The sequence below is a fragment of the Pseudorca crassidens genome, chromosome 1 (assembly GCF_039906515.1).
Source record: "Pseudorca crassidens isolate mPseCra1 chromosome 1, mPseCra1.hap1, whole genome shotgun sequence".
Lineage (NCBI taxonomy): Eukaryota > Metazoa > Chordata > Mammalia > Artiodactyla > Delphinidae > Pseudorca > Pseudorca crassidens.
The window spans coordinates 32,684,961-32,704,392 of NC_090296.1; the positions used below are offsets into that span (position 1 = coordinate 32,684,961).

At 49.7% G+C, this 19,432-nt stretch overlaps 1 protein-coding gene across 3 annotated transcripts in view; it reads right to left on the minus strand.

Moving 5' to 3' along the window:
- Positions 1–13,758: 13,758 nt before the first annotated feature.
- Positions 13,759–19,432, minus strand: part of SMOC1 (SPARC related modular calcium binding 1) — a 156,682-nt gene continuing 151,008 nt past the window's right edge. For 2 of the 3 annotated variants that reach the window (XM_067732048.1, XM_067732066.1), the window contains exon 12: positions 13,759–15,657. In XM_067732048.1, the coding sequence (XP_067588149.1) occupies positions 15,641–15,657 (17 nt within the window). In that variant the 3' untranslated portion in view covers positions 13,759–15,640. The remainder of the gene's footprint in view (positions 15,658–19,432) is intronic. The other variant, XM_067732057.1, reaches the window with a different exon arrangement.

Consider the following 19,432-nt stretch of genomic DNA (forward strand, 5'->3'; position numbering starts at 1 on the left):
GACAGCTTGCTTCTCCCCATGTTGCCTCAGGAAAAGGTCTAGGGGGTCACCTTGGGTTCCTTCTGGAGCTGAAGGGGTTGAGGTGAAAGTGTCTTCTCCTGTTTGCGTCTCCTATTTGTGTCCGTCAGGTCCTCAGATGCCAATGTGCCAGACCCAGGATTTTTAAAGCAAAAAATGCTTCAGGACAATGCTGCCTGTCAAAGTCTGGACTTTAAGACGCTGGAGGACGTAAGAGGTGGAGCTGTGATGATTAAAGGGGAAAGAGCGTTTTGTATGAGAAAACCCTGGTAGGGCAAGATTCCAGCTGGACAAACAGCGCCCTGTATTAGTTACCAATAGGCACATTCAGTCATTCATTTATTCATGACTCTTTCAGCAAATGTATTTTGAGCACCCTGTGTGCCCTGAGCTACATTTTGGTGCCACCGTGAAGAGTAAGATAGAGTTCCTGACCTCAAGAAACTCACAGTCCAGAGAGGCCGGCAGAACTCCTTTTAACCAAGACTCTTTTGGTTACAAGAAGAAGAAACCCATTAAGCTAGTTCAAGAAATGAAGGGGGCGGGGGCGATACTGCGGAACCCAAGGCAGGAGCACGGCACGCCACGGGGGCCTGAAAGCCTTCAGGAAGCAAGGCCACGTTCCACCTCCCCGAAACCGCACGGTGTCCCCCGTCTTTCCTCCTTCTGCCTGTCAGGCCTGTCCACGTCCTCCCCCTCCCAACGTGCTCTTGCTTTGTTTGTCTTGCACGTGGCCGGCACTGCCACCAGCCCTTACACTCTGCCATGACCTTACAGCTCTGTTCCCCACAACGAACTAGAGCGTCCCTTTTTAAATCTGAGTGCGGGTTCAGTGGAGAAAATGTGGCCAATTTTCCATCCCCAAAGGGCCAGTCCCCAAAGGCAGAACCCTTGTAGAAGGCCGTGTCAAAGGGGTTGGGGTGCCGCGGCCTGATTACTTTGTGTCCTGTGTCCACTCCTGGTCCGAACAACTCAGGTAAGGAGAGGAGGGTGGCGACCACGTTGTATGTACTGTCACCCTTTCCGAAAGCTAAGTGACGGGAAGAAACCTATGAAGCACATGAGCCATCAAGGTGTGAAGAAAAATTACAGTTCTGTGCCATGAGCGGTCAAGGAATGGCATAGACAGGGCATCACAGGGACATGACAGAAAGAAACACTGACTCAGCCTGCAAGAACTGAAGAAGGCTTCACAGAGAATGGAACAGTTAGGCAGGATCTTGAAGGGAGAAGAAGTAGTGATTTAACTTGTTGAGGGGGCTTGGTGGTGAAGAACATTCGAGAAGAAACGGCATGCTCAAAGGCACAGGGGTGAATCAGGGACTGGTGGGGTCATGGGTTAACAAGAGTCGTCACGGCTAGAGGATAGCGTCCCAAAGGACACAAAACAACACCAAAAAAGCAGTCCGGGAGAAGGACTTGGCTGGAAGACTCAATTTTTTGCCAGCCACAAAGTTGATCATGAAAAACGCCCTTCAGCCGATGAAACGGTAGACGCAGAATCAAGAAATCAATTCCTCCCCATCTTTCCCCTTTTGTGGGTCATTTCTGGGTTATCCAGATGTTAGGCTTTGTCAAGAGAGAAGCTGGGATGAACCACAGAGAATGAGGAAGAGGAATCTGAGGACCTGGTACTAGTCGAGATGCCACCCCTGACTCGTTCTGTGGACTTGAGCCAGGCCACCTCCTCTCAGCTTCCTGAACTACAAATAAGGTTTTAATAGATGGCCTCTGAAGCCCATTACTTCTACCTTTAACACTGAGATTCTAGAATATATATACAAGAGCAGGGTGTGTGTGTGTGTGTGTGTGTGTGTGTGTGTGATCAAACTGCCCGTCAACCTCATCAGACAGAGCACAGCAGATGTCCATTTGCAATCCATTGGCTCCACGGCCTGTCGATTGGTGTGAAAAAGACACGGCCAGCCGTGGTGCACATGTCATGTTCAGCATTTTTTTCCTGGCATAGCTGCAGCATTCCCATCCCCTTGATTCATTTATTACTTAGAGCAATGTTAGCTGCTATAATAAAGAAACCCCAGTATGTCAGGGCTGAGCAAAACGAAAAGTGCATTTCTCACGTAATAATCCAGTGAGAATGGTCCAGTCAGCAGGTGGCTTTCTTCTACACGAGGCAGCAGGCTTGTCAGTGTTTTAAAACAAACATTGTGTGTAAAATTCTGGATTTGGGCTTCTCTGGCCACACTGCGTGGGCTTTCCCTCATGGCAACACTCCAATGGAGCTGATCAGTGGTCACCCCATGTAGACAGGCTTTATGTTCTCGATTCACCAGAGTCCCTACCCAGCCTGCCACTTTCATTCACAGGACCTCCTGGTCCCTGGAGCCATTTATGCATGTGACACCTGCTATGGGGTCAAGGTCTGGGTTTTGCATTTTGGCCTTCCACATGTTTGGTGCTAACCTCCAGTATTCTGTGAGGTTTGAATCCCAGTTATACCACTTTTACCTTTCGTGGGATTTTTAAACAAGTACTTTAACCTCCCTTAGCCTCAGTTTCTCCAATCCAGACATACGGCTGTTGCAAAGGTTAAATGAACGATTTTTCAAAGCAGTTATCATAGTGCCCTATACCTAGCATGTACTCTGGAAATATTCCTTTCATCTCACATTAATGGTTTGTGGTAAAATCCCTTACAGCTGGTGCTATCAGGGTCTGACATGTTCCAGGGGACTGTCAGTGTTCGGGGTGGGGTGGTGGTGATGGATGGCCTCAGGCCACTTCATCCAACATACCGTCCCTCTATATGTTGGTCCAGGCAGGCTCCACGGAAGTGGAGAGAAGCTCTCCATGGTCTTGCTTCTGTAGCAGGAGCAGGTCTCTAGCTCCTCAGACTGCATGGGGCACAGAGGTTAAGATTTAGAGGGATGGCCAAGGGGCACCAAGACCCCCAGGTCAAGCAAGCCCCTTGGAACATTGGAGAAGTGGGGCAGATACGTCTGGCATCAAAGAAAGAGTGACAAAGAAAGGGACAACAGCCCATATAGAGTCTTTCATGCTAATAGTAAAGTGGGTCACGGTGGACAGAAATACCTGAGGGCTTGCAGAAGGAGGTGAAGCCTTGGGAGAAGCCACGTAGTCTGGCCAAGGTTATCCTGCAAGTGAGTGGCAGAGCAGGACTTAACTACATAGGTCCACCAGATTTCAAAGTCACTGCTTATTAACTGAATATGCACCTGTTGGGTGTGTAAGACCAGCATTGTTTACTTTCATAGTGTTGAAGAAGAAAGTTAGGAGCATAAATAGGATGACTTGTCTTGGTTTCTCCAGGACTTTCCTGGGTTTAGTACTGGAATTCACATATTTTAGGAAACCCCTCAGTCCTGGGAAATAGGGATGGTTGGTTACCAAAAAATATTACAACTGTCTTACAGAGTAAGACTTAGTACAGAATTGCTACTACTAGTAAATGGTAGTCGCTGCACACACACCTTCTACTATGTCATGCTGTCATCTTTTCCCAAACATTCCACGTCCCATTACTCTCAGCTAGCACTTCAGCTGGATGAAGTGGTGTGAATAGCTGGTGTGAAAACTCAAAACTTCATCCCACAGAATTTGAATTCTTGGTGTATTGCTCCAGTTTTTCATTGATCAGTACCCTCAGGAAATGGAGTATGAAAAGGCACCCCCAATGAATCCCGAGGTTCCAAACATAGTCCTTCTTACTCTCATTGTGTAGCAGCCCAGTTCCCCCCTAAGTAACTGGGATAATCACCCCACCCAGCTCAGTGATCTCTTCTGCCTGTTAGCTTCTTGGCATAAATAATCCGAAATGGCTAGAGAGTATGTTCAGCTTCTAAATCATCAGAACCATAACTGTGTTCCCTGGTGGAGGCATTTCTCCATCAGGCATTACGACCTCCAGACCTACTGAGCCCAAGGTTGTAGGGGCAAAAAGTAAAATTCTTCAAGAAGATTATTGGGCATAATGATGAGAGGGGTCACCCCACCTCTACTCCTTGATCCTCAGACCTATGCATCCTGTCTAGAAGAAGTCAGCACTGTATACTGGCCCCCAATTTAAAGCATACGCTGCATTCGGTGGGATAGCATCCCAACCTCACAAGGTATTATCTCCTAACTGGTGCTACAATTGAGCCTGCAAGAGGTCATTCCAATATTATGTCAAGACAGCCACATTTGAGTGATAAGAAATGTGCTAAGACCAGTGCCTCTGATGAAAGGCTGTGTTAAAAAGATATCATGGCAATAGATAAGGCACTCTGAGTCCGTGAAAGATGTTAGCAGAAACACTATGGCCAAATCCCTTAAGCTTGTTTTCTATGTCTGTGAGTCTATTTCTGTTTTGTAAATAAGTTCATTTGTATCATTTTTTAAGATTCCACATATAAGTGATAGCGTATGATATTTGTCTTTGTCTGACTTACTGCACTAAGTAGGATAATCTCTAGGTCCATCCACGTTGCTACAAATGGCATTATTTCATTCTTTTTTATGGCTGAGTAATATTCCATTGTGTATACATACCACATCATCTCTACCCATTCATCTGTCAATGGATACTTAGGTTGCTTCCATGTCTTGGCTATTGTAAATAGTGCTGCTATGAACATAGGGGTTCGTGTGTCTTTTCAAATTATAGTTTTGTCCAGACATATGCCCAGGAGTGGGATCGCTGGATCATACGATAACTCTATCTTCAGTTTTTTAAGGAACCGCCATACTGTTCTCCATAGTGGCTGCACCAATTTAATTCCCACTAACAGGGTAGGAGGTTTCCCTTTTCTCCACACCCTCTCCAGCATTTATTATTCATAGACTTTTTGATGATGGCCATTCTGATCAATGTGAGGTAATACCTCATCGTAATTTTAAAATATCAAACAAGCAAAATCTTTTCACCAACTCAAGGATTTTCATTGACCACTCCCCAGTGACAAATTAAGAAAAGATGCTAAAATAGTGACTGCAATTTTCACTGTATTCCTCCTGAAAGCTCGGGGCATAGCTAGGGTATGATCAGGGTGGTTTAGGAGAATTCAGGAGGAAGCACCAAGAGTCAGACTGGGTGAGCCAAGTTTAGGACAAGACATAATTAGCTATACAAGGAAGACAGGTGAGGACACACATCCCGGGCAGTTTGGCAACGCTGTATGGAGAAGTGATGGAGAGAAGACGGTGGCTTATTTGTGGAGACCTGGGTTCAAGTTCTGCTGTCATATCACCAGCAGAGTGACCCTGGCTATGTCATCTAAGGTGCTGAAGTCTCATGTTTTTCAGTCCATTACATAATTAAGGTAACTTTACCTCCTCTAGAGTTTGGGGGATTAAAATATATAACTGATATAATTTATGCATCTCACTGCCTAGTAGATTTCTCATTATTTATGTTATTATTGATATCGTTGCCCCAGGAGAAGGCATGAGAAGTGAAGGCACTGAACAGCGTGGGGCACGGAGTGGTGTAATGTACACGATTGAAGAGTGGACTGAATGTGAAAGCAGCAGGGCTTAACTGGACGTACACCAGTGTGTCGTGCCAGCATCACAACAATGAGATGTGCACAATTTTCAGGAGAGTGTGTGTGGGAGGAGTGGTTGAAGATCACAACCAGATCAAGAAATTTAGCTTTGTGGGCTAAACTAAGGCAACTATATTCATCTCCAAATCTATTGTATTAGTCTGCTCAGGCTGCCATAACAAAATAACACAGACTGGGTGGCTTAAACAACAGAAATTTATTTTCTCACAGTTCTGGAAGTTAGAAGTCCATGATCAAGGTGCTGACAGGGTTGGTTTCTGGGGCGGTGTCTCTTCCTGACTTGCAGATGGTCACCTTCTCACTGTGTCTTCAAATGACCTTTTCTCTGGGCACAGAGAGAGATCTCCGGTATCTCTTCCTCTTCTTATGAGGACACCAGTCCTATTGGATCAGGGCCTCACCCTTATGACCTCTTCTAACCTTGATTACCTCCTTAAAGGGCCCATCTCCAAATATAGTCACATTGGAAGTTAGGGCTTCAACGTATGAATTAGTGGATGAGACACAATTCAGTATCCCCCCACTGAGGGACTTTGAGCAGGAGGGTAAGATGATCTGATTTGCCTTTTCATTAGCTCAGTCTGAGCTGTCTGCGTTGTGGAGGATGGTTGAGGTGGGGAGTGGATGGAGGGGAGACCAGAGACCATTTACAACTATCGACCACTGAAGGAAGCAGATGGAATGGTGGCAGTGGGGCGGGGGGGGGGGGGGGGGTTGGAAAGGAGGTCCCAGGGGAGAGAGAATTAAGAGGGGGAGTTCACAGGACACGGCAACGGACTGGATGGACAAGGAAGGGAGGACATTGTAGGGAGGAAGCAAGCAGGGCTCTGGGGCCCCAGGCTTGGGGGAGTGGCTGGCTGGTGTGCCTGGCACTGAGGAGAGGTGGGTGGAGATGGCGTGCCCAGTTTTAGTTATATTGAGTTTTCGGGGCTTGTGGGACACCCAAGTGGAAGTGTCCAGGAGCCTGGATTCAGCAGAGACCTGAGCTGAGTCTGGAACAATCTCTCTAGCAGATTTCCAGAGCAGTTGCCATTCTCCTGAGAGTCTATTCTGAAATTACTTAAAATAGCCACACGCTGCCCTGCAGCCCTCCTTAGTCACCAGTGTGAAAACCTCAAACACCAGCAACCCAGCAGAGACACCTCAGACAACTTCTAGTTTGTTTTTCCAGTTTGAGGTGTCTCATTCTTCCCAACCCGTCTTCCTCCACCCCTCCCCCAGGCCTTTCATTCCTCTCACACGTCCCCTCCCCGACCATAGTTTTTCCCTCCCCCCCTCCGAACTCAGCCTATCTTGGCTCTTTTTTTTCTTTTTAACATCTTTATTGGAGTATAATTGCTTTACAATGGTGTGTTAGTTTCTGCTTTATAACAAAGTGAATCAGTTATACACATACATATGTTCCCATATCTCTTCCCTCTTGCGTCTCCCTCCCTCCCACCCTCCCTATCCCACCCCTCTAGGTGGTCACAAAGCACCGAGCTGATCTCCCTGTGCTATGCGGCTGCTTCCCACTAGCTATCTACCTTACGTTTGGTAGTGTATATATGTCCATGCCTCCCTCTCGCTTTGTCACAGCTTACCCTTCCCCCTCCCCATATCCTCAAGTCCATTCTCTAGTAGGTCTGTGTCTTTATTCCTGTCTTACCCCTAGGTTCTTCATGACATTTTTTTTCTTAAATTCCATATATATTTGTTAGTATACAGTATGTGTCTTTCTCTTTCTGACTTACTTCACTCTGTATGACAGACTCTAGGTCTAGCCACCTCATTACAAATAGCTCAATTTCATTTCTTTTTATGGCTGAGTAATATTCCATTGTATATATGTGCCACATCTTCTTTATCCATTCATCCAATTATGGACACTTAGGTTGTTTCCATCTCTGGGCTATTGTAAATAGAGCTGCAATGAACATTTTGGTACATGACTCTTTTTGAATTATGGTTTTCTCAGGGTATATGCCCAGTAGTGGGGTTGCTGGGTCATATGGTAGTTCTATTTTTAGTTTTTTAAGGAACCTCCGTACTGTTCTGCATAGTGGCTGTACCAATTCACATTCCCACCAGCAGTGCAAGAGTGTTCCCTTTTCTCCACACCTTCTCCAGCATTTATTGTTTGTAGATTTTTTGATGATGGCCATTCTGACTGGTGTGAGATGATATCTCATTGTAGTTTTGATTTGCATTTCTCTAATGATTAATGATGTTGAGCATTCTTTCATGTGTTTGTTGGCAGTCTGTATATCTTCTTGGAGAAATGTCTATTTAGGTCTTCTGCCCATTTTTGGATTGGGTTGTTTGTTCTTTTGTTATTGAGCTGCATGAGCTGCTTATAAATTTTGGAGATTAATCCTTTGTCAGTTGCTTCATTTGCAAATATTTTCTCCCATTCTGAGGGTTGTCTTTTGGTCTTGTTTATGGTTTCCTTTGCTGTGCAAAAGCTTTGAAGTTTCATTAGGTCCCATTTGTTTATTTTTGTTTTTATTTCCATTTCTCTAGGAGGTGGGTCGAAAAGGATCTTGCTGTGATTTATGTCATAGAGTGTCCTGCCTATGTTTTCCTCTAAGAGTTTGATAGTGTCTGGCCTTACATTTAGGTCTCTAATCCATTTTGAGCTTATTTTTGTGTGTGGTGTTAGGGAGTGCTCTAATCTCATACTCTTACATGTAGCTGTCCAGTGTCCCCAGCACCACTTATTGAAGAGGCTGTTTATGAGCCTTGACCTTTCCCCACGGCTCTCTCAGCCGCTCCTGATTTCCTTCTTGCCTCTCTTCCCCCTCCCCCTGCACATCGCTTTACCTCTTGGTCTGTCTGCATTTTCTTTCCTCTCTAAAGCATACACATCTTCTCATAGTTTTTCTTCCTTTGCTGCCAATCACAGCCCCATAATGTGGATCCCCTTCAAGGAGGCTTTCTAACTCCTGTCCCACTCCCTAAAGGTGCATTTGTTTCATCTCCCCATTCTGCACCAGCCCCGCTTCACGCTCTGGACCCTCAGCGTGTCTTCCCATTTGGTGTGCTTCCTCATCCCCTGGAACGCACAAACCTCCTGTAGTGCAGGACCTGTTTAGCTGTGCACAGAAGAGCAAAGAGCCCAGACAGAAAGGATCTGTCTGTGAAAAGTGAAGGGAGTTACCTGAAGCCAAAGGTAGCCCAATGGCTGAACCAGGATGAAAAGCTGACCTTCTGACTCTAAGTCCAGGGCCCTGGGAAATTTACAACACCAGGTGCACTAGGGTCTACACAGACCCTGACATCTCACCTCAGCTGGGCTCCTGCTGCCTCCCAGGGGTCCTCCCTACCATCTCCCGCTGACTCCCCACTACCCTCCCTAAGGAGAATGCTGCAAAGCTTTCCCAAACCTCCTGCCTCAAGTCAGTAGACCTCCTCTGGTCACTGAGCTCTGCTGGGTCCTGGTCTCCACCAGGCCATTCCACACCCGGTCAAGGATTTTAAAGGGACCTAGGTTCAATGGGGTCAAATTAAATACTCTGGAGTCAGCTCTGCCCCGCATGGCTCGACCTGGGTCTCAAGGGTGACCCCTCAGAAATCAGAGTTCGCGTCTTTAATGGGGAGGAGGGATGCTTAGAGAAGAGAGTTGCTAAACACTGGGCGGTGGAAAGGATGGGGGACTGAAAAACCTGGGGTTTCTGTTTGCAGCTACATAGCACATGTCTAAAAGTACTCCCCTTAAAAAGCTCCAACTCCTTCCTCTGGGCCAGTATCACAGGGGGTTAAAGAATAACAGAAATGGGCCGCTCATGGGAATTTAGGAGATGTATTTATACAGCACAGAGGTCTGTGGGAGGAGTGGAGGTGAGTGGGTCACCTGGAGTCTTACCTGGTCCTGGGGTCGACGCCCCGAGGGCAAAGTTGTCTAGGACAGCAGGCCCATTAGGGCTCTGAGATGGTGGGAGCCGGAAGGTCCCTGGGCCTGGAGTTGGAGCTACTGGGAGATTCTCTCTGGGATCATCTTCCCTTGAATCTATCACTAAACCCACCATAATAGGACTTTGAGGGGAGAACATTTTCTACTTTCCCGGAATTGGTGATAAGGACCCAAAATGAAGAAAAAAGAGATGCAAAGTATCCCATATCATAAAGAACAACAGCTAGGGACTGATACCCTCCCCAAAGAGGGCATGATACTTGAAATAGCTTTGTAACTAACCACCCTTCCCCATCCCATTCTATAAAAGAAGGTTGGGGGGAGAGAGCGGAAGGAGATAGACAAGAAACTCTGGGTGGCTTCCTCCCCTCCTTGAAGCTGAAAAATCAGGGAGGCTCTGAGAGAATTGTCCGTGGGGATTTAAGCTGGCTGCTGGCCTGACATCTCCTTTCCCAACTGGGCATCTGTGATGCAGCAGATTTGCTGATCAGTCCCCTCTACCTAGTGAAGCAGGGAGGGGAGAAGAGGGAGAGATACAGAGCCGAGAGAGGAGCCATTGAGGGTCGACCTGCACCCCATCAACTGGTACAGGAAGGATGTGTAAGTCTCCCACGGGTGAATGGACACCCCAGAAGGGAGCCAGGTGCGAGCCATAATTCAGGTACAAAACCCAAGGCAGGGTCCTCGGAGCAAAGTGGACACGGGGTATATTGCTGTAGGGAAGTGTGGAAAAGGTCAAGCCAGAGCTGGACTTCCCACATAAAGGCCCTGTGCAGCGGGGGGCCCTACCCAGACCCGGCGTGGGCTCCATACGAGGACCAGTATTTGAGCATCTGCTACAGAGAGGGCAAGTAGCGCTAACCTGAGAAGCTGCTACAATGAATGGAGAGGACCACAACTGTTGTCTGTTAGGAGGCCGCCACGGTGTTCCTTTCCCTCTTCCCTACCCCATCATCTCAGGAGAGCTGCATCAGGATAAAGTGGAGGACGCATTGTCTCAGAGCCTGACCAAAGTCCCACTGCTCTCTCCTCCAAGCCAGTTAACGACTGTGCCAGGGCAAGGAGGGGAGGAGTATCTAAATCAAGCTGGAGATTGAAGCTTTGTCATTGGCTGGAACTGAGCTTGTAAATACCTGAAGTAACCAGGAAGTTATGGGAACTGCCCAAGTTGTCCTAAGGGATCCCCTACACGGAGGAAGGAGGATATGCAGAGGAGCACAGTGAAAGCGATGACTGCAGAGGGAAAGTTTCACATCTGTACCCCAGGGTACTGCTATTCCCCAACTGCTTTCACCCAGCGTTGCTTGACGCCCCACCAACTTCTCAAGCACTGGGGGCATGGCTAGTTACTCCAGGGCCTCAGTTACCTGAGACTTAGCTCCCAGGTGGGGTGGGGGGAGCTCACAGGAAGGAAGGTGCACTCACCCTCTGCTTTACCAACGACGGGGAGAACGGTAATTACCGTAAATGGGACAGATCTGTCAGAAATAATAGACGTACAATGCACCATGTAAACTGTGAAAAGCAAGTCTTTTTATTCTTGGACAACGTAAAAATTGCAGATTTTTTCAATATGGAAAACACAAAGATAATCTACACTGTGATAGTCACCAGGGCTGTTCACCAAATATTTCTAATTCTCCTTCTGGCCACTCACCAACTGCCTTTGAGCTAGATGGGACCATGCGACTTGCTGTAGTCATTGAGATGTGAACAAAGTGACGTCACTTCCAGATGGAAGCTTTAAGAACAAGGGTACAATTTAGCATGTTCCCCCGCCCCCTCCCGCTTTTTTTTTTTTTTTTTTTTTGCCTCCGAGAGCATGGAGAATGGAGCCGCCCTCAACCTGGGTCCCTGATGAAGAGCAGCGCCCCCCTGCTGACGTATGATGGATATGTTCCAGGAGGGAGAAGAATAGCTTTGTGATTTAAGGGTGCGGGGGATGTATGTTACTGCATCTCATCCTGGTCTCTCCTGATTCTTATGGGTAATTCACCAATGTGCCCATCATCCAGTGAAAACACCACATCCAAGTATTCAGTGCCCCTCCGCCACCAAGCGTGTGGATGAGCAAGGTTGCCCTGGTTGGGTGTGTCACACACAGGATGGTGCACCATTAGCTGTAGTACAAAGCTTTGCTACGAAGACCCCAGGCAAGAGGACCTTCACAGAGCAGCTGAGGGAAGAAGGGAAGCAATGCAGACAGTGGGAGGGATGAGGCTACACCGATGAGGTGTTGGCTGGGGTGACATAGAAGAGTATAAGGGATGAGCCAGACCTGTGTCACACACCTAGCACAGGCATTCATTGGCAGGCATATAACCAAGGTCATGACCCTTCCCTGTATTAATTCAGGAAAGTCACAGAAAGGAGAGTCGTGATCCAGGCCATAGGAATGAGGGCTTGAGTTGGTGGTACTGCATGAAAAAGGTGAAGTTTCACCTGTCACCCCTTGTACAAGTAAAAAAAAAAAAAGTCAAATGCCACAGACCAGAAGATCAGGTTGCCAGGAAGCTCCTCAGCCTCCTTCGTGGGCACACCTGTGGCCCTGTGGGTCATTCAGGAACTTGGGAGTAAATGGCCGGATGAGCAGGCTGGCTCTCTCTCTGGGTTTTTTCTACAAGGGCTCTGGTGCTGCCAGCTTCCCATCCCACCCAGATCCCCTGGGGAACCAGGGGTGAGTACCAGCCTGGAAGCCCCTCCTCTCATGGCATCTGAGGGGCCCTGGCAAGATGCCTGGCCCCAGCAGCAGTCACCTCTCTCTTTTTTTTTTTTTTCTTTCTTTCTGGTCGTGCTGTGCGGCATTTGGGATCTTAGTTCCCTGACCAGGGGTCAAACCTGCGCCTCCTGCATTGGAACTGCAGAGTCTTAACCACTGGACCGCCAGGGAAGTCCCAAGTCATCTCTTGACAACGTCCCCAGTCTTCCCCTCCCCACAGAGGCCAAGCATGCCTCAGGAGACTTTTGGTGAAGGAAGAAACAGGATGGACCTACCGTTCACTTCTCCTTGACCGCTGCTGGGAATGGCCCTCCTGTCTCTGGAGAAAGCAGAGGAAGGCTGAGCGGGGCTGCAGGCTGGCTCTGCCCCCTTCCCACATCAGCCTGGATCTCTCTGCAGAGGCTAGGTCAACCCCAAGTCTCCCAATGAGGTGCTGCATGGGCAAATACCTCCCTTATTTCTCTTCCCCAAATCCCTGAAGCCCATGAGAGACCTCTACAAATTAGTGGTTTTTAGTAAGACTCTAAACTATGCAGAGAAAAAAGTGTACTCACAGCTGAATGCAGCCACCCGGGGTTAAGGAGGGAGAAGGCTGTTGTTCTAGCCCCTCCAGGAAGGCATCTGGGCAGTGGGCAGAGCTCTAGGCCTGGAGAGGAAGATCTTAGGGTGACATCCAGCTCTGCCTTTCCCAGCTGGGTGTAACCCAGCAAGTCACCGAGCTCCCAAGTCTGCATCCACACCTGTGAAATGGGATTGATGACGCCAGTAGCACTGGGCTGGGGTGAGTATTAAGTATTTCAGGGCCCGTGGACAGAGCAGCTCAGTGTCAGCACTAGAGAAGGGGGACCTATATGACCCCATTCAAAGGCTGACATCCTTTCCCGGGAAAAAGCTGAAGGAGGCTAGGGGAGAATTTCTCAGGGGCGTTATCTTCTGTTCACCTGCAAAGGACAAGGGAACAGAGGTGACAAAAAGAGACTGGTGAGGAAGCCACATCCGGGGACAGCTGCGTGTGGGCAGGGGTGGGATACAAAGGGAAAAGACGCCCCATAACACCAGACACAATCTAGAGCCTCATCTCTGCTGCGATGTCCACGCTGAAGGCCTCCAGCAATGCCAGGCAGGCCAGCAGCCTCGACCTGAATACGTGACCTGAACATGCGTCCCACAAAAGTGGGGCACGGACGGTGTGACCCTCATTGGGGGCCTGCTCCCTGTCTACGGCTGCTTTCCAGCCTGGGGTCTTGTGATAGGATGATGGCCACAACGCCCACTCCCACCAGCCTGAAGCCACAGAATGGGCTACCCCCAGCCCTGCCCCAAAAGCACCACCACCAACATCGCCTACCTTCCTTGTGAGGGCAAGAGGGAGAATTACAAAGAGGGCACCAACACTGCAGGTCAGGGCCCAGGGCATCGACGTCCTAACCGCAAAGTGTGGCGCCACCTATCGGCCACTTTGGGGTTCCTTTCCCATCTAGCACCTCAGACTTCCCAAGGTCAGAGTGGAGGGCACCTGGGCCACAGAAAACAACTAGCCTTTTAAGGAAATGAAACCTTTCCATCAGAGGAAGCCACCCAAAGAAAGAGGCAACAGCCACCAAGATTGACTCATTTTTATTTTTTATAAAACAAGCTACAAATAGTCTCCCTCCCTCCTCACAAAGGAAAACCACAGAACACAGCCTCCACATATGTGTGAGAGAGAAGATGCCCAGGGGAGAGTCTGATGTTCTACAAGGAGGTGCTTCCTCCTGGCCAGAGTAGGGGACTGGGGTCTCCTGGAAAGTCCATCCGGTTCCAGCACGCTGAGCTTTCTGGTCCAAACTAATGGGCTAGGGCTCCCCTTCCACCTTACCGTGCTGGGATGGGGCCTCCAATCGCCCTAACACAACCTCTGGGACTTTCACCCAGACAGCAAGAACCTTCTCCAGTCAGAGGATGGGATACCGGGATGGGGTACGAGATGCAGGAGATGTGGCCAGATTTCCAAAAGCAATCCATAGGGGCACAAGTCCTGGGCTACTACCCAGCCTCCCTCACTGCTGCCACGCCTGCTCATGGAAGGGGTGCTAAGTGCCACGTGTTGCTCTTTGATGACTGTCATAGGCATGGTCACCCGGGCAGAAGAAGCTGGCATCTGGCCCGAAGGCTGCCCAGCACATTGGATTCCACACAGTAAAATGTCTGTGGAAAGCTAGGCCTGGATTTCCCCGTAGCTGGGTTATTATCTCTGCACTTCTAGGCGAGGGCAGAAGTGGGAGGCCCGAGATGAGCTCTGCTCTGGAATTGGCCTCAAGCGTGGAAGCCTTTAAGAGCATTTAAGGGAACAGGAAGAACCTCAGTACTGAGTTTTGGGAAAAAAAGGCTGAGTTTCCAACAAGGTGACCAACACAACTCTTCCCTCAGGCTTATGATGACCAGAGGATGGCAAGGGGAGATAGAGGAGAGTGGAAGTAAAAGCCTAGTCTGACCTTGGCCCTGGGAGCCGTCTCGGGAAGCCTCACTCGTGGGTTTGCAGGAGGTGAGAAGCCTCCTGTGGGGACTGCACTCACCAGGGCAGGCCTTCTGTCCTCTTCCCTCCACTGCTCAGATACGAAACAGCTACTAAATAAAAGGCCCCTCTGTGTGTCTTTTCCTTCTTTGGCTCCCTTCTCATGCTTTACGTGGAGGAGATGCTAAACATGGGTGGAAATGTTTCAACTGACCCTAACGCAAATCCTTGGAGGACAATTTGCTCAGTGGGCCACCAGGACACTGTGCACCCACGGGGTCAGGGCCACCTGGGGATCCGGATGGCAGGAACACATGGGCACGGGAGCCCTCCCTTCAGGGGCCCCTCACATTGTCCCACACCCAGCCTCCCTTGAGAGGGTCAACCGCCAAGTGACTTGCCAGCTCTGACAGACACAGCAAGAGGCGGTGCCCTCCTCCCACTAGAAAAGAACTAATGGAGTCTGCGCTCTAACCACAGGGGTTGTTCTCCAAACAGAATCCAAGCGGGCTGGGGATGGAGTTCTGGGTTCCAGAAAGCTGGCCCGTGGGTCCAGAGCCCTCACAGCCCAGAGCAGGAACAGGGAGGGGAATAAACAGACAGCAGTGCCAATGGCTGTACAAAAGAACTATACAATTTACATATATGTTTATATACAGTCTATAAATCTCTTTCTTCTCAGTCCCAACAAGACCCTCACCCCCTCAGAACCCTAAACGTTGTCAGTAGCAGATCCAAAACCTTAACAATAAAAGAGAACAAACAGTCTTTCTTCCCTTTCCTTTTCCCACCGTGGTATTAGATATTGGTGTTTAAAAATGAAACCAAAAAGAAAACACACAAGTAGGAGTTATTAAAAGTGCAAACACGGTGGGCACCACTCATGTTACATGGGATGTGGCTGGGCTGTGGGCAGCGTCCAAGGTCAGGTGTCTGGTGATCCATCCTGCCTCCCTGGTCTCTCCACCTGCCCTTTGGTTTTCTGCTCCTTAGATGAGGCGTCCTACTGAGAAGGGAGGTATAAGTGAGAAGTTAGGGTTGGGTTTACGAGCAATCCAGCTACACATGTCCATTTCCTCACCGGAGCAGGCTTTTCTACCTGCTGTTAAACACGGGGCTGGGTGGGACACAGGTAACCTGGACTTGCAGACAAGCCCATGTTTCACCAGCCCATCTTTGCCACCACGAGGCATCACAGTGGCAACAAAATGAGGCTGCCATTCCAGAGAACTAGGTTTTGCCCAGTAAACACAGTTGGGGGGCGTGCACTCTGTACAAACCATCCTACTCCCAGATGCCAGCCTTTCAACCTGGGGCTGGGGCGGAAGTGGTAGGTGCTCGTTTATAGGTGGGAATGGTAGGATCCTTGTAGCACTAACTAATCTTTCTCTTGTGTCCTCAGCAAACAAATCGAACATGGGAGTCCAAGTAACTTGGCCAATCCCCACACTCCGCTGCACTACCGAAGCTGCATCAGGGGGCCCATAGAAAGGACCCCAGAAAGAAGGCAACTTACTGAATGGGTTTTTGCCTGATCATTTTCCCTGGGGGAAGATGCCAAAACAGGAACTTAGGATGCTTGAGTGGCCTTGACCCAGAGAACTGGTAGGGCTTCTTCTATACCTGGGCCCCTGGCCCCTCTAGTGCCCAGAATGAAGAGGGCACTTGGGGAAGAGCCAGAGATTGTGTGGCCAGGCTTCCTGTTCTACCCGGGTATACCCCTTGTTAGCCAACACCTTTAAACACAGTCCTTCTTCCCTAAGGCCAGGGCCCCCTCATTAGCAGAGAGGGGCTTTAGTGCTGATGGACATTTGCATAACCTTCTTGGGTCCTGGCTCTCCCAGTCGCAGAAGGTCAGGTGGAAGGAATCTTAGCCATCATCTGGTCCAGCCCCTTCACTTAACAAATCCAGAAACTGATGCTCAGAGCAGCTGAGGAGCTTATCGGAGGTCCAAGGCTTGTTCTGCCGAACACCCACTCCACCCCATGGGGTGCTGATCGGTTTTGGAGGCTCTGCAGGGCCTAGGTCTCCTAAGGGAGGAGCGGGGAGCTGCAAGGCAGGCACACCAAGAGCTGGGCCAGCTCCACGTGGGCCCTGGAGGCTGTGTGATTTTGTGCACAGCCCTTAACCCCTCTGGGTCAGACTGTGGAGCAGGAATTAGGACCACAGCTGCGCTGCTTCTGCTGTGCCTCTCACAGGGAGGATCAACTGAATCCACGGAGAAAGGGCTTGGAGGAGTGTAACGTGCTGTGGGGATACACGCCCACCCTCAGCTCAACCGCCCCCAACTGACACTAACATTCCTTAAGACCTGAGAAAAAAGACAGAACACAGGGTGGGGTAGGGTGAGGGGTAGATACCGGTATATCCAATGTCACGGATGAGAAAACAAACTTGGAAAGATAGCGGGACAAGCCGAAGGCAGGCGGGTGGGAGGTGAGCCAGGTTGCCAGGCCCTGAATCCCATCTTTCATCTGCTCCAGCCAGCAGCTGCTTCTCTCAGGGCTGACAGGATCTACACGTACAGAGGACCTCAGATAGTCCCGCCCACCAGGCTGAGACTCAGGAGAGAAAACATACAGCCAGCGGTAACCAGCTCTCACCCTGAAGGCTTACCGCACTAATCCCTTCACCAAAATATCGCTTCATCCTCAGAGCAACTGTATATGGTTCTAATAAAACAATCAAATTATCCCCATTTTTTGAGGATGAAACTGAGGCTTGGAGATGGCGTAGCTTTTACGTGGTGAAGCAAACTCAGACCTGTCTGCTTCCAGAATCATGCTCTTAACTACCAAGGAAGGCAGGGGAGAGAAAAGGTCCGAGCCCGGAGCAGGTCCATCCTTGGGCAATTCATCGGGAGAGCTGGCAACTTTTTTCAATGGAAGAACTCGGCTCCAGCCTGCCTGCTTCAGAGGGTAGTGACAGTAATCCTAATGATGGTGCTTTATATGCTGGGAAGGGCCAGTTAAGAAAGACCAGCCCTGAGAATTTAGCTCCCCAGTGAGGAATCCGGTTGGTAAAAATGCCTGTGTTCATGGGGCATTTCCCGAAAATTCAGTCCCTCACACCCAAAGCTACATTCACCCCCAAACTCTGTCCTCCCCACACCCGACTTCTGCCCCCAACTTGGTGTGCAAGCCCCTTTCATCCCACCAGAGGGCGCTGCACAACACCAGATGACCAACATCTGCTCCATTCCCTACATACCATCTACCCAAGTGGCTTTTCTGCTGCTCCGCAGAGGAGAGGGACCCTGCGAAGCTGCCGGCAGCCTGGGGGTGCGTTACTCTACTACTCCTAATTTCTTTTGTGCATTCACCACTAACCACGTACTGAGCTAAGTCCTTCACAGGCACCAGCTTGTTAAACCACACCGAATCTGTGAGGCAGATGCTATCATCTCCATTTTGCAGATGAGGAAATTGAGGCTCAGAGAGTTTGGGTAGCTTGCTAAAGATTACAGAGCTAGTAAGTGTCAGGCCTGGATGCTTCCTCTGGGTTCTGTGCACCTGGTGCCCCACAAAGCTTCAGAGGACAGCCGGGAGGCCTCCTTGAGCTCGGTGGACCCGAGGTCACCACACTCAGCCTCCCCTCGGCCGCTGTGTGCTGCACGGACCTGAACTACCAGCACAGGAAGGGGGCTGAGGGCAGAGGGGCTACAGAGCTCTGTGATTCCAACCCCACTGAGCCCAGAAGTGCTCCTGGGTGGGCCTGGGGTCTATACTAACACTGGGTAGTCTCTTTCCAATACTGGCCCTCAGGCTGTGCTCTGAGAAATGGGCACAGATTCCAAATGCCAAAGCGTAATGTCACCATACAGGACAATCCCTCTCCTATCCCTTCATCATTTGACAAGGATCTAATGCACTGTTACTGGGCGCCGTGCACCGTGCACTGTGCACTCTGCCTGAGGTTAGAAATTGAGAAGGCACACCCACAGCTACAGGGGAGCTGCAGGGGAGAATCAGGAACGTGAACTGCAAATGCAGTGTGATAAGGCTTCTGACAGCGGCAATAATCTTACGGAGGAGGATAGTAATATTGAACTTCCGCGGAGTTCCTTCAATGTCTCAGGCACTATGACAACTGCTTTGACTCACTGTCCCAGTGAATCAGCACAACAGCCCTATGAGGTGGATATTATGATTATTTCCATCTTCCCGATGAAAACACTGAAACCCGGGATGGCTGAGTAGTTTGTACTTGGGTGAAAGAACGAGTCTGTGGCCGAGGCAGGGTCCTGGGGACTCAGAGTCGTGGGAACACAGAGAGGCATCCTCATCAGACAGGGGTGCCCAGAGCGATGAGGTCACTCACCCAGGGCCACACGCCCCAGAACAAAGGCCAGAACCCAGTGATGGAGCGGGCAGGTCCCGAGACTGGGTACCTCATGGTAACTCAGCCACTTCCCCAGCTACCTTTTGGGTTTACACTGTCAAACGAGGGTTAGAACGAGGAAAAGCCCTCATGTTTCCTCCAAGGCAATCTCAGCATTTCCCAAGCTTCCATTTCAAATAAGTCAGCACCACCCGAATTGGTATCTTCAGCCCAGACCTTTCACTGGTACTACAGACCCTCTAATTCTTTGGGTGCATCCAACTTGACACGTCCAAGCCATCCTCGTCACCTTCCCTGTCCCCCTGCACCCGCTCGGCTCTTCCTCCCACGTTGCCCAGCTCAGTGAATGGACCCACTGTCCAGTTGCCCAAACCAACCTTCATCCCTCTATGCACTCAGTCACCAGGGCCTGCAGGTCTACCTAGTCACCTCTACCCAC